General features: G+C 38.4%; 1 protein-coding gene and 1 long non-coding RNA gene across 3 annotated transcripts in view; one reads left to right on the top strand and one right to left on the bottom strand.

Moving 5' to 3' along the window:
- Nucleotides 1-4,742: 4,742 nt before the first annotated feature.
- LOC139036035 (uncharacterized) overlaps nucleotides 4,743-15,802 on the top strand; it is a 24,749-nt gene continuing 13,689 nt past the window's right edge. The window contains exons 1-2 of the long non-coding RNA XR_011488725.1: nucleotides 4,743-5,084; nucleotides 11,710-11,849. This is a non-coding gene — a long non-coding RNA (uncharacterized lncRNA). The remainder of the gene's footprint in view (nucleotides 5,085-11,709; nucleotides 11,850-15,802) is intronic.
- The window catches only part of LIPN (lipase family member N), a 22,028-nt gene continuing 19,128 nt past the window's right edge, over nucleotides 12,903-15,802 (bottom strand). For both annotated transcript variants that reach the window (XM_070470601.1, XM_020895821.2), the window contains one exon: nucleotides 12,903-14,437. In XM_070470601.1, coding sequence (XP_070326702.1) covers nucleotides 14,204-14,437 — 234 coding nt within the window. In that variant the 3' untranslated portion in view covers nucleotides 12,903-14,203. The remainder of the gene's footprint in view (nucleotides 14,438-15,802) is intronic.

Below are 15,802 nucleotides of genomic sequence, written 5' to 3'. Positions count from 1 at the left end.
AAATCAGAATTAAGGCATAGGTTGTTAGAGCCAAAATTGCACATTTCTGAAATCATTTCATTCAATCTTATCACTTTAATTTAAAAATTATATAGTATGCACAATACATATTTGTGGTGAAACTTAAAACACTATGAAACACATAGGATGAGATTACATCCTGCTTTTCTTCCTGGAATTAATTCCTACTGATCATTTGATGTGTATATTTTAAGACACTTTTTATAAGTTTACATATATGCATAGTTATGTTGATAATTATACATACACATAACATTATTTACATGAATAAATAAATTCATTTACATACACGTGTATATTTACATATTTATATACAGCTCTGGGAGTCTCTGTCATATAAAAGGTTTTTTCACTTCAATATTTTAAATTATCTCATTCAATGTAAATATTGCATAAAGCTACCTTTTATGGCTGGATGGCATTGCCAACTAGACGGACATGAATTCGAGCAAGCTCCAGGAATTGGTGATGAACAGGGAAGCCTGGCATATTGCAGTCCATGGGGTCACAAAGAGTTGGATGTGACTGAGCGACTAAACTGACTGACATTGTATGTATCAAGATAGAGTGTTGTGCCAAATGTTCCTTGTTGATGGCTCACAGCTTGTTTGTAATGTTTTGTTATTATAAATAATACCATGCAATTACCCTTGTATGTATATACATACATACATATATATATATATATATATATATATATATATATATACTGAGCACATATGAGAGTATTTTTATAGAAAAGATTTATAGATGTAAATACTGGGTCAAAGTACACTAGCTACATTTCCATAGCTACTGCTTATTTGCCTTCAAGAGACCAAATTAATGTAAGTTCTCCTAACAGGGCGTGAACATGATTGTTTCTCCACATCTTCCTTCATCCATTCTGCACCTTGTATATCTTTTTAATTTTGCCAGTATGAAGGGATCAAGACATCTCACTGTAATTTCAGTTTGCATTTTTTTCTTTCTTTTTCTTTTTTGGCAACATTACACAGTTTATGGGATCTTGGTTCCCTGACCAGGGATCGAGCCCAGACCCTTGGCACTGAGTCCTAATCACTGGGCCACCACCAGGGAATTCCTCCATTGGCTTAAGCTATAATGAAACTGAGGCTTTTTTTTTTTTCTATCATCACGGTAGATTTAATGCATTTGTAACTAAGGGGAGAAAATTTAGCATGGATATAAAATTTTCAAACACAATTAGTATACTTGTTCTCTTTTGGGTGAAAATAATAAATGCCATCTTTTTTGTCCATAATACAGTATCATTTATATAAATTAAAAAATTTTTTATTGGAGTATAGTTAACTTACAATGTTGTGTTAGTTTCAGGTGTATAGCAACATGAATCAGTTACACATATACAAATAGCCATTCTTTTTTTTAATATATTCTTTTCCCATATGGGCCATTACAGCATATTGAGTAGAGTTCTCTGTGCTATTACTAGTTATCTATTTTATATACAGTAGTGTGTGTATATATATATATCAATTCCACGAAAATGAGACTTTTAAAATCTTTTGGCTATTTCATTTTTTTTTATGAATTGCTTTTGCAAATTATTAGCTTGTTTTCTCTGTGTTTTTCAATTTGGGCTTTTAATTTTCTATGAATATTGGTCATCAGTTTACTATATATATTGCACATATTTTCTCTTTTAAAATTTTCAATTGCAGTACCTTTCTTTAGTTATTAATTCATCATGTAGAAGATATTGTGAGTTAAGTCTCTTGAGGTCTTCACTTTGGGTTTCTGGATTTTCTGAATTTTAACACATTTCATATTCTTTTCAATATTTTCACAATATTTTTTTCTTAGAACCCTGGGCCATTTGAAATTTATTTTTCAGTATGAGTAGATATTTAATGTGTATTTTTTTTCTAAATAGTTATTTAATTTACCCAGTATCAATTATCATATAGTCTTTTCTAATTCCACTGCTATAAAAGCCACTCTTACTCTTTCACCTTATATCACAAAATCCTGAAGCTTCTAAGCTTAGCATGATTTTCCTAGAGCAATTCTTCTCAGAGGGGGAGTGATTTCATCTCGAAAGGAAGCTTTGGCAGTGTCTAGAGACAGTTTTGGATGTCACCACTGTAGGAATCTTACTCTAATGGTAGAGGCCAGGGATGCTGCTAAGCATCTGACAGTGCACAGGGTGATCCCCAAAGAATATCCCAACCCCAACTGTCAATAATGCTGAGGTTGAGAAATCTTGGCCTAGAGTTATCACAGTGTCGTTTAGTTGCTAAGTCACGTCAGATTTAGCAACTCCATGGACTGTAGCCTATCAGGCTCCTCTTTCCATTGCATTTCCCAGATAAGAAAGCTATGAGTTGCCATATCCTTTTCCCCGGGGGGGGGGGGATCTTCTTGATTCAGAGATCAAATCTGCATCTTCTGCATTGGCAGGCAGATTCTTTACCATGGAGCCACGTGGGAGGCCCACAGAGACATCGCAGTATATGAATATAAGCCTGAAAAAAGTCCTGTTTAGAAAAGGTGTGTGAACATATTTTTAAAATCAGCATTTAAAACTATTGTTGTTTTGTATCTGTTGACAAATCCTGAGAGTTGTTTGGCAAATGAGCTTGCCACCACTATTTAGTACCTGTTTTGCAGGCAAGAAAAACAAAAGACCTTTCCTCATTGTCATTTCTATGCAATGTTCCCTATTCTCATAACTAAAATATTTTATGCTCACCAACTGTAGAACACCATGTTTTATCTTCTGGATGACAAATACACATATTAACTGTGTGTTCATTTCAAAGCACTGGCTTTTACTGGATCAGGTGAGGACCAAGTTTTCAAACCTAATGTCACCTCTCATATGCAAGAAAATCAGACTGAGAATCATTTGATTGATCAGGCTGGTTTCAGTTTCCACCCTAAACCAATTGAAGCTGGGTATCTGGGCTTGGGGTCCAGGCATCAGTATTTTTATCATATGAACCAGATGGTTCTGAGGAAGACTGGGGTTTGGGGGTCGTTGTCTTGCAGCACTCACAGACATCCTGCCTGCAGGAGGAGAAACTAATCTCTGTGCAGCAAATTGTTCCAGACTTGTTCCTTCCCAGAGATGAATTTGGTTCCAGATAGTGAAATAAGACTGGGGGCTTCCAGGGCTAAAGATTTTCCTTGTACTCACCAGCATAAAAAAATGTAGTAAAATGATGATTCATAATGACTCACAATTTCTTTGAGTTTTTAAAATGTGTAAGGAGAAATCATAGGGTTGAAGAAACAAAAATGACAGCTAATGATAGTTTATTAGCTTCCTTTCATCTCAAGGTTGATTTAAACATTAATTATCATAAAACTGGACTGCACTTAAAAATTATAGTAAAGCCTAGGGAACAAGAGCATGAGGATTTGGTCTGAATGATGCTAGGTAGAAAACACCGTGGATCACCTAAGTATACCCATTGGGACATCTTGCAAATAGTCTGATCAACTAAATTTTCCATGGTTTATTGAGATGTTTAGCATTTATGGCCACGCAGTCCTAGAGATACAACAGCTCTGAAAATAGCAATGACAGGGCTGAATTTCAAAAATTGCTTCAACAATAGTGAAAGAATATTCTTAAGTACATTTAACAATTAGGGGAAAGTTATCTTGAATTCTTTAAATCTTGGCATTCCCAATTTTTCAGCTTTTAATAGATTCATTATATTAATTATCAAAATGATTTCTTGAAAAACATGTCAAAAAACAGAAAATTTGCAATAAATTGACAAAAAAATTCTGGTGTATCTTTTCAACAGGGAATATACAGCCTATTCTTAATCACATTAATACAGAACAAATGAAATATATCAAAACAAACAATAACAAATCCAGAAATTTCATGTAAACAATTTTAAAACAATGCCTTTAAAGACATAGAAGAAAAACAATTTTTTTTTTTTTGCTCTTTCAAATCTATACTATACCTAATGAAGGATGGTATAATTGAGGATCATAAAAGACTCTAGCTGTGATTGAGTTGCTTTAAACATTTTTTTTCCAGGGCCATTGAAGGGGTAAGTGTGAGAATGTGTAGGTTTGGTTATGAAGCCTAGAAACACCAACTGAAGCCTCAGGTCACAGGGGCACCTTGCAGAGAGTCCCACCTGGAAGGACCAGTCAATGGTAGTGGAATCTAACAGACCTGTGTTTAAATCCCAACTCTGCCTCTCACCAGCTGTGGACCCCTGGACAATTTTCTGATTTCCTTCCTTACCCATAAATTGATAGCAATAATAACACCTTTTTTGCATCGTTATTGTAAAGTGTAAGCAAAATACGTGTGTGAGGTGCACAGCATGATGCCTGGTATTCAGAGGCTACCTAATAAGTTGTTATTTATTGTTCTTAACCTTATTTCTAGGATTATGTTCAATTTGCCAGGCTTGAGGTGGAGAAGACTGGAAATAAGGCTGATTACTTGGAAATTCTCTACCTCATACTTTAATATATACATAGAACCTGGAATGGGCAACCCCAACAACAAGCCATGCTCTTTAGCTGGCGGAGTTTGCTGTATGAGGTTTAGGCAAAGCCAGTTGGACTGGCCAGGCTGCTCTGGGTGTCATGGGCTTTGCCATGACAGCACCTAGCAAGCAAGGAATTTGGAAGTTCTCCATCTAATAACCTGTGTGAACAGCCAAAGCAGAAATTTACTTTAAGGCTAAATAATCTGGTTGTCTGTAGCAATGAAAATATCAAATTTATTATTAGCTGTGTGTGTACCTTGCACAAACCTTTTCTGAAACAGGCAAAGACTTTTAAAAGACCTTCCACATTTTGCCCTACTGGGGATTGACCATCTGCAACACCTTTCTGGAACCTGAAAACACTGACTCTGAATGTGTTTATGTGTGGCATGCCAGGTGGCTTCAGTCGTGTCTGACTCTTTGTGACCCTGTGGACTGTGACCTGCCAGGCTCCTCTGTTCATGGAATTCTCCAGGCAAGAATACTGGAGAGGGTTGCCATGCCCTCCTCCAGGGGATCTTCCCAACCCAGCGATCAAAACTGCATCTCTTGAGCCTCCTGCATTGGCAGGTGAGTTCTTTACCACTAGTGCCACCTACGAAGCCCAGAAGTTTTTATAAATTCATCTAAATACCTTTAAAATTTTTCCTTATTTATTTTTTCCCCTTTAAGAAGTCACTCCAGTTCCAGAGCATCTTTTTCTGCCCTCTTCTTTCTCCAGTCGATAGTCAAGTGAGGAGAAAGACAAGCATATTCTCTTGCTTATAATATAAAATATGAAATAAAAAAGTTTTTCTTTCTCTTTCTTCCCAAAAGGTTATCACTTATTTTCCTCTTTTATTTACCTAAATGTGCAATTCATTCTCTTTAAAAGAGATTTTTTTCCCAACATAAATTTTTATAACTCTCTGATGGGAAATCTGGCAATAAGTATTAAAAATTTAAGTATTCTTAATTCAGAAATTTATTTCCAGAAACCATCAATAGTGAACAAAAATATTTTCAAGGAGCAGGGTGAAAAGTTGGAAACAGCAAAAATAGCCACATGAGTGAAATGGTTACAGAAATTCTACTTTATCCTTACAACCCAATACTATTCTGTTATTACAAAAATATTATAAATGTTTTATTATAGCTAATGCAAACGTGTTTTTGTTTTAATGGGGGAGAATGAAGGCTACTACACAGTATTTATTGGCTATTTTTTAAGTTATAAGCAGACATGAGGAGAAATGGGACCAGAGAAAAATCTATCAAAATAGTAAAAAGGAGTTTTCTCTGGGGAGGGAGTTCAGTTACTGGTTATTTATTAATTTTTTTGTTAGCTTTTCTCTATGTTTAAAAAAATGAGTCATTAACAAATTTTACTTTTGCAATGATACAAGAACACAATTTTGTTTTTTTTTTTTTTTTCAAACTTGAGAAAACATTCCCAAGCCTCTTTTAATCTAATAGAAAGGCCATGTCATTTAGGAGCAAGAAGAACTATAGCCGTGACCTACCTCGGCACAACGTCCATTCGCTGAAGGTTCTGGAATGCTGTCTCCTCCGCTCAGACACTACAGCATAAAGGGAGGTTGAAGTAGAAGAGCAAGCAGTATACCGACCACACAAATCTTCTTACCCTATAATTGGCCATCGTTCTAGTAACCAGCTTCGTTGCCTCGGGCCTAAATTCTTCCGCAGTTGCTTTCATCTGTGGCTACCCTTTTCTCTGACGCCCTGGTGGAATTCATTAGGCAGTTTTCTCCAAGTGCAAATGTACAAGACTGGGCTATGGAAGATTTTAGCTGATACATGTGCATGGTATTAAATAATGTTATATCACTTGGTATGAGAATTAGTCTCTGTATTAGTTTCCTATTGCTTCTGTAACAAATTATCACAAACCTGGCCTGTTCTTAGTTACTCAGTTGTGTCTGACTCTTTTAGACCCCATGGACTATAGCCTGCCAGGCTCCTCTGTCCACAGGGTTTCTCGAGGCAAAAATACTGGAGTGAGTTGCCATGCCTTCCTCCAGGGGATCTTCCCCACCCAGGGATTGTACCCAGGAATCCTGCATTGCAGGCAGATTTTTTCCATCTGAGCCACCAGGGAAGTTCATCATATAAGTTTATTCTCTTATAGTTCTGAAGGTTAGGAATCTCAGTTGGAGGGTTTGATCCAGTTGTATTCTTTCTGGAGACTTCCCTGCTTTTTCCTGATTCTAGAGACTTCCTGCATTCCTTGGCTCCTGGTGTATCACATCAATTCTGGTTGTTCCATTTTCATAGATCCTTTTTTTTACTTTGATCTTCTTGCCTCCCTCTTATAAGGACCCTTGTGATTACATTGGACCTATGCAGATAATCTAGAATAAACTCTCCACCTCAAGTATCTTAACTTAATCACATCTCTAAATTTTCTCTTGTCATATAAGGTAACATCTTCACAGGTTTCTGGAATTAGGACATGAACATCTTTCAGCAGGGGGCGGAGGGTATTATTCACATTATTCATCCTACTGTATTCTCTCTATATAATTTCTTTCACTCTTTTGAGTGCATCAAGAAGAAAGTATAAATTTGGTTTATGGCTCTTTTTCTAGCACTTGTTAACTTCTCTTTCAAACGAAGAGCCCATATTGAATGAAAACAAGGCAGTTCTGAAACTCAAGTGTCCTGAATAGTAATCAATTTTATTCTCAGTCATCTCCTTTTCACTGTTGCTATGTTTATGCGTGCGCACTCTGACTCTATGTGATCCCATGGACTGTAACCCACCAAGCTCCTCTGTCCACAGGATTTTCCCAGCAATACTGAAGTGGGTTGTCATGCTCTCCTCCAGGGGATCTTCCTGACCCAGGGATTGAACCCAAGTTTCCTGCCATCTCCTGCATTGCAGGTGTCTCCTTTACTGCTGACCCACCAGGGAAGCCCTATTATGTTTCTGGTTATCCTCAAATTTTAGCAAATAATATTTTCCCCTCTCATTTACAGTAATTATAGGAAGTTTAGTTTAAAAAGTTATTTAATTAAATAGGCAAATTGATTTTGAGGCTTTTAAATAAGTAGTACCAGAGGTGGCATACAGATGGGGCAAATATTGTGAATGAGGAATGTGAATGACTACAGGTTAGGAAATATGCCATAGTAGAACACCACCCTAATTAAAATTAGGGAAGAATCAGTGAATCCAGGGATGGTTCTGCCTCACTTAGTTTTGCATGAGGCCTCCCTGGAACAGACAAAATTTCCTCTCTGTCTCTTTTGACAGTTGGTTCTGTAGCTGCTAGAAGATGAGCCAGCAAGACAGAGAAAAAGACCTTCCTTCTCATTCTTGGCACTGGAAAATTGCCAGTAGAAGATCTATGGGGTAATATGCGTTGAATGTTGGATTAGTGCATATAACCTTGTGAGTCTTGCTGAAAGTGAAAGAAAAGTCCTTGAATGCTGGTGGTCTTATTCTAGTAAATGACTACAGATCAGAGCAACATAAGGAGGAAAGTGTCAGATCCATAGGAAAAGCAGTGATACAAAGCTGCAGCGTTCAGACAGGAGATGATCCTTTCAGTTTGAAGGTAGAGAGGAACAGGTGAGAAGGGAATAAATGGAGAATGTGGAGGATCAAGAGACTCTTTATGATGAAGACATTTTTCTTCAGAGACTTCATCAGGCCTTTCCTCAGGAAGCATTTGAGGAGGGGGGCTTCAACATTGCCATCACTTGGGTTTTTTCCTTGACACCATCTTCGGTATAAGAAAGATTTCCTGAGTCCCTTGCCAGAGTTGCTAATAATGTGTTGATGTAAAACTAGAGTTTAATTTTCTCTCTGTTAAAATCATAAGATATATTAAATTATGAGTCTTTTGTTAATAAAGTTTATGAAAGGATTTTCTTTACCTTTTATGTAATGTGCCCATGAATCATAGATACTATGCCTTTTCAATATTTCTTGTATTTCACACTGACTTGCTCAAATCTTTGATTATTTAGAAAACTAAGTCTTTTCAATAAAAGAATAGGTTTTTTAAAACTTGTAATTTTCTGTATTTGCCTTTCAAACCTTAAATAATTGGAAATACGGATATGCATTGCACCAATCCCCCCATCCCAAAAATCTATTTAAAGAAGTTACTTAGTAGTGAACAGTTTTTATAACATTTGCATTTCCCATCATGCACATGTATCATTTTTATGGTATGAATAGTATTGTTTCCCTATTTCATTATTTAAATATTGTTAGTCCATCCTAAAGGAGATCAGTCCTGGTGTTCATTGGAAGGACTAATGCTAAAACTGAAACTCCAATACTTTGGCCACCTCATGCGAAGAGTTGACTCTTCAGAAAAGACCCTGATGCTGGGAGGGATTTGGGGCAGGAGGAGAAGGGGACAACAGAGGATGAGATGGCTGGATGGCATCACTGACTGGATGGACATGGGTTTGGGTAAACTCTGGGAGTTGGTGATGGACAGGGAGGCTTGGCGTGCTGAGATTCATGGGGTCGCAAAGAGTCGGACACAACTGAGCAACTGAACAAAACTGAACATGTAAACATAAGCCGTTTCCACATAGCCTTGTGATAAATCTTGTGAAGTATGTGATCAGTAATTTTCCCTTCCCTCTCTCCCAGTGCTGATTTGTTGGCTTTATTTTCAATGTGCAGAGCTTCTGCATCCCATTCTGTTGGCAGCATGCTTTGGCTGCCTGGGACCAGGTGTTCATTACCTATAACAGAGTTCCAGAAATCATTTCTTGGAGGGAAGGGGGGGGGATGGCAGGGCATGGAAGGTACTTTTTTTTTTTTTTAGGTGCTAACTTTGATGAAGCTTATGGAGGCCACAAAGGATTCCAAACAAATTAACTTTCAGTTCAGCTGAGAACTGGTTTGGTAAGGAGAACAGTTGGCACACAAAAAATCCCTGGTCCTTTTATGTATACTTTATATGTGCATGCTGTTCATGCTAAGTAGCTTCAGTCATGTCTGACTCTTTGCAACTCCATGGACTGTAGCCTGCCAGTCTACTCCGTCCATGGGATTCTCCAGGCAAGAATACTGGAGTGGGTTTCTATGCCCTCCTCCAGGGGATCTTCCTGACCCAGGGATCAAACCTGTGCCTCTGGCACCTCCTGCATTGGCAGGTGGATTCTTTACCACTAGCGCCACCTGGAAAGCCCCATACTTTGTATAATGCTTTTAGTGATTGTACCACACAATTGCACTCATCTCACACGCTAGTAAAGTAATGCTCAAAATTCTTCAAGCCAGGTTTCAGCAATATGTGAACCGTGAACTTCCAGATGTTCAAGCTGGTTTTAGAAAAGACAGAGGAACCAGAGATCAAATTACCAACATCTGCTGGATCATCAAAAAAGCAAGAGAGTTCCAGAAAAACATCTATTTCTGCTTTATTGACTATGCCAAAGACTTTGACTGTGTGGATCACAATAAACTGCGGAAAACTGAAGTTATGACCAACATAGACAGCATAGTAAAAAGCAGAGACATTATTTTGTCAACAAAGGTCCATCTAGTCAAGGTTATGGATTTTCCAGTGGTCATATATGGATATGAGAGTTGGACTGTAAAGAAAGCTGAGCACTGAAGAATTGATGCCTTTGAACTGTGGTGTTGGAGAAGACTTAAGAGTCCTTTGGACTGCAAGGAGATCCAACCAGTCCATCCTAAAGGAGATCAGTCCTGGGTATTCATTTGAGGGACTGATGTTGAAGCTGAAACTCCAATACTTTGGCCACTGATGCAAAGAGCTGACTCATTTGAGAAGACCCTGATGCTGGGAAAGATTGAGGGCAGAAGGAAAAGGGGACAACAGAGGATGAGATGGTTGGATGGCATCACCGACTCGATGGACATGGGTTTGGGTGGACTCTGGGAGTTGGTGATGGACAGGGAGGCCTGGCATGCTGCAGTTCATGGGGTTACGAAGAGTTGGACCCGACTGAGTGACTGAACTGAACTGAACTGATGCTGGCAAAGATTGAGGGCAGGAGAAGAAGGGGAAGACAGAAGATGAGATGTTTGGATGGCATCACTGACTCAATGGACATGAGTTTGTGTAACTCCAGGAGTGGGTGATGGACAGGGAGGTTTGGCGTGCTGTGGTTCATGGGGTTGCAAAGAGTCAGAGCTGACTGAGCAAATGAACTGAACTGAACCATACTATTTTCATCATTATTATGTATTTGGGTTGGTTCTGTGGGAGGTATGATGATACTGATGAGATTTTTGTTTGTTTTATTTTAAAAGTGACTGAAGTTTTGATGGGACTAAAGTCCTGTTACATGTTGACACTGGCTAGGAAAAGTATTTCTTAACCTATCAAAAATACCAACAATCTGTTTGCATTCTACCCCAAAGCACTTAAATCACACAGAACTCTAAAATGTAATGAGAATCACATCAATGTTTTGTAATCATGGGCAGAGAATTGTGTAGTTAAGTTAGAAGCTTTTAGGGAACTGACATTTCCCTTTAGGTCCCTATACATGTTAGTGATGGCATCAGCATACAATTCAGCTTTGGTTGAGCTGTTGTTTAGTCGCTAAGTTGTGTCTGACTCTTTGTGACCCCATGAACTGTAGCCCGCCAGGTTCCTCTGTCCATGGGATTTCCCAGGCAAGAGTACTGGAGTCGGTTGCCATTTCTTTCTGCAGGGGATCTTCCTGACCCAGGGATTGAACCTGCATCTCCTGCATTGGGAAGCGGATTCTGTACTGCTGAGCCACCAGAGACAAGGAATTAACTCAAATTGTAATTCTACATTCTCTTTGAACCAATAATTCTGGTTCAAAGATAATTTATGATATTTCTATAAAGTTTAAACTGATATTTGTACAATATTTTCTACAATACTGTATATAATTATTACAAAAAATTCCTAATTCATCATAATCTCTACTGATGAATTTCCATGTAACCTTTAATAATGTTCCATGTGAGTTGATGGAGAATGATTTCCAAGAGATAGTAAGTGATCATAGCAAGACATGGTAAAGAATGTACAATATGGTACCAAAAGGAGAAAAAACTAAATGGGTATCTGTGGATTCATTTGAATAAGCATACCATAATCTGTAGAAAGACACACAAAAATATTGGTAAGAGTTAGGTGTCTTTGAAGGAAAGAGTGTATGATAAGGAGTTGGGAGAAAGAGGAAAACTTACTTTTTATTCCCTATTTTTATCTTTCAGATTTTGTGCCTATGTATGGTAGAATGGAATATCTTCCCCAACTCTTCATTCCTGTGTAATAGCATTTTATATCCACACTTTCTGGCATGTGGTTTGCAGTTTCTTCCTGTAGGTGAAGCAGACTACTCTGCACCATTGAGGTAAGGCTTGGTCCTGTGATCTGAATTAGCTGAAGGCATGTGAAGAGGTTCAAATATTCTAGTGTGATTTTGTTCACCCTCTTGTGTTCTTGGGATCTATCACATGAAGAACATAATCCTGAGGGCTGTTAGTTCCAGAATGAAGAGAAGGTATTGAGCAGACCAGGACCCAGCTTTCAGCTTTGAGCCAAGGCCAGGTGATCTCTGTAAAATGGAGCCACACCAGCCAAACTGTGGACTTGTGAGCATAAAAAATAAATGTTTGCTGTTGTAAGCCACTGAGTTGTTTATTGCACAGGATTGTTGTAGCGGTAGCTGAATAGGACAAATCCTATTGAAGCTCTCTTAATTGACCCTTGCTTAACCAGATTCCTATATTAACCAATGCCCTTTTTTCTATATGTAAGCATATTAACTGATGGACAAAACCTCTTAAATATTCATAACTAGTAGGCTAATATATTATAGTCACATCCTTCCAATCCTTCTAGTTGAGTCATATGCTTACTAAGAGTTAGATATCTGTTCTCAGTCTTATCTATTTGTTCTATCAGTTGAGTTATTGATAACTCATAGTTATCAATGAGCTTTGATTAATTTAATTAAATGTGACTAAAATAGAATGTGGGCTTCCCAGGAAGCATTAGTGGTAAAGAACCTGTCGATCAATGCAGGAGATATAAGAGACACAGGTTCAATTCCTGGGTTGGGAAGATCCCCTGGAGGAGGGCATGGCAACCCACTCCAATATTCTTTCCTGGAGAATCCTCATGGATAGAGGAGCCTGGCAGGCTATGGTCCATAAGGTTGCAAAGAGTCAGACATGACTAAAGCAACTTAGTATGCATGCATGCAAAATAGAACGTATTGTTTGTATGAAAACTACCATGTAATCTTTGAACAAGCTCAATAAAAGTCACTAAAAACTGTGATAAAATTAGTTTAATCTTGGTAAATAAATGCTATAAGGATATAAAAGGATTTTCATTTAAACTTGCTTCCCAAATTTTAAAAAATTATCATCCCTTTTAAAGACACTAAAACTAAAAATGATCAATTATAGATTATTTATTGGAGAATGATTATATGGTATTCAGCATCCAAAGACCTTGACCCTGCATGCAAATATTTGTGAACTATCACACTTATCTGTTTTAAGTTAAACTGATGAAAGTTTGTGTTATGCATTATTTATTAAATTTATGATTCCTTGAGGCTCATAGACAGTTTTCCATTAATTACATCTTCATGGAAGGAAAGGGTTTTTCCAGGTTCACACCTGGAATTCATTCAGGAGTATAGAACTGACACTAAAACTTCATGCTACTTTTGGAACTCTGTACTGAGTCCTAGACTCAGTGTCTGGCATCAGTTAGAGACTGAGATAAAGCAAGACTTTAGAATTCCTAGTGCCTCTCTTGCTGGTCCTCTGTTAGCCTTTCAGAAAACTGCTTTAAATGTTAAAGGGTGTGAATGCAGTAGTATAATTTCTACTTTGATAATGAAGACATAATGGCTGATCAGTTTAGTTTATCTTTAAAGCAAAACAAGAAAGAATGAGCTTTCAAATGCTATCACTAAAGACTACTGTCTATGAGTTCTAGTACACTATTTTCAAAAAGCTTTATTCAATTTGACCTTGTTTTAAAGACAGTAGTCTAAGTGAAAAATTTTAACAACTAGAAATTCAGTTTATCCTAATCATCCTCCATCTTGTCTGCCCCCATCCCCCAGCTTGTAACTGTAAAACTCCTGGATACTTTAATTTGGTTAGTTTTCCATTCTGCTATTCTTTTCAAGCTTGATGTGGATCAGGCTTAGTTCATGGCTTGTTTATAGATGACTATTTGACTATTGCTCTAACTGTGATTTCGAGAAAGCCACAAGATTACAGTCACCTGAAATATTTTCCCAAATGACCCCCCCAACAAGATTTTTCTAGGCCAGCACTCCTATGCTTACATTCAATCCTTTGAAAAGAGGGGTTGGGGAGTGGGTATTATTTGCATGAAGCCACTATATGTATTTGAAATAAGAAAGACAAAGGCCTCTTTTAATTCTTCCCTGAAATGTACAGTTAGCAGAGAAGAGTTTACCAGGGCTTCTTAGATGAAAAGCATGGACTTGGCAAGGAAGAGATCCTGAGAGTTCAGGTGTGGACATTTGTTTGAGAGAGAGCAGCACAGTTGGAATAATTACTAGCTGGGATGACGTGATAAGAGAACACCTCAGTGAAAGTAACAAGGTGAAGGATGCCGGTGTACATCTCACTGCTACTTAAGTAGATTAGTATTTCCCCAAAGCCTCTTATGGGCTTGGAAGCAACTCCTAACTGAAAAGTAGGTATATTGCAGTTAGGGATATGACTTCATCAAATCTATGATTTTGCTGTATACTCGTTGAGCAGCATCGAGGCCCCAGATGAAATCAAAGTGGTTCCAATCTGGCAATAGTTTGAAGTAACGGAGATTCTTGATTTGGGGGAGTATCCTGGCCACATCTCGGGGTGTGATGAGAATATCATTTCCACCAGCCCAAATAGCAGTAGGCACTTTCATGGCAGTCAGATCATATAGTGGAGGATGACTCTACGGAAGAGAGAGAAAGGACATTCATGAGAGGAAGCTCCTCAGAGCAACAACTGACTTCAAATAAGTAGAGAGACTACTAGATGAGTATTTATGACGACCATAGGAAGACAGCATGCAATGATCCCTATATTCAAGGAGTGTGAAGGAACAAGGCAAAATGGCTAAATAAATATTTGTATACAAAGGAGGGTATGTTAAATGCTATAAAACTTTCCCCAAATGTGATGGAAGTGAAGACAAAGAAGAAATTATTTTCACCTGAGGTTTCATGAAAAAGCAGTCATTTGAAGGGCTTCCCTGTTGTTTCAGATGGTAAAAAGTCTGCCTGCAATGCAGCAGACTGGGATTTGATCCATGGCTGAGGAATATCCCCTGGAGAAGAGCCTGGCTACCCACTCCAGTATTCTTGCCTGGAGAATCCCATGGACAAGGGAGACTAGGGGGCTACCATCCAAGGGGTTGCAAAGAGTTGGACACAACTGAGCAACTAACACTCATTTTCACTTGAGGAATGGTTGTATTTTAAAGATAAGGATGAATGTGGGAGCACTTTCCAGCAGGCAGATACAGCATGTGTGCCATGGTCAGGAATGGCAAATTGCTCAGTGCACCCAGAAAAGAAACTATGTGAGGGAAGACAGTAGGATGTAAGACTGGAGACAGTCAAGGTCTAAATGCCAGGTTAAGGCAATTGGGCATCCTTCAGAAGTTTTAGAGACAAGGCACAGTCATTTCTCATAACTCTGCCTAGTTTGTGGGATGACTTGAAGAAATTTGTGAGGAATGGGTCCTGAAAAAATCTAGGCAGGCAGTTTGGATTATCCTCAGAGCAGGATAACTGAAGCGGTTGTTTAGTCACTAAGTCATGTCTGATTCTGTGATGATATAGACTATAGCCCATCAGGCTCCTCTGTCCATGAGATTTCCCAGGCGAGATTACTGGAGTGGGTTGCCATTTCCTTCTTCAGGGATCTTCCTGACCCAGGGATTGATCCACATCTCTGGCACTGGCAGTCCGATTCTTTGCCACTGAACCAGTGAAGCCCTCAGTTGAAGCTGTAGAGATGGCTAAATTATTCAAACACAAAGGGGAGAGATATGGGAAGAATTGAGGAGAATTCTGATAATTGAGAGTGGTGAGGGTTAGAGAGTAGCTCGTGAGAGGATAAAGAGAGCAGTCAAAAAGGGACGGAAAAAAATCAGAGAGTGTTACATTATGGAAACCCAAGTCTGGGTGGTAAGTTGCAAGGAGTCTATGGTAACTAACACTACAGGTGAGAATAGGCTATCATATTTGGCAATTAAAAGCCACAAATAATCTCATGGATTGGGGCCTGCCAGACTCCTCTGTCCACGGGATTT

Source organism: Odocoileus virginianus, chromosome 7 (assembly GCF_023699985.2).
Source record: "Odocoileus virginianus isolate 20LAN1187 ecotype Illinois chromosome 7, Ovbor_1.2, whole genome shotgun sequence".
NCBI lineage: Eukaryota > Metazoa > Chordata > Mammalia > Artiodactyla > Cervidae > Odocoileus > Odocoileus virginianus.
The sequence above is the reverse complement of the archived record's forward strand: the minus strand, read 5'-3'. Positions and strand labels throughout refer to the sequence as shown.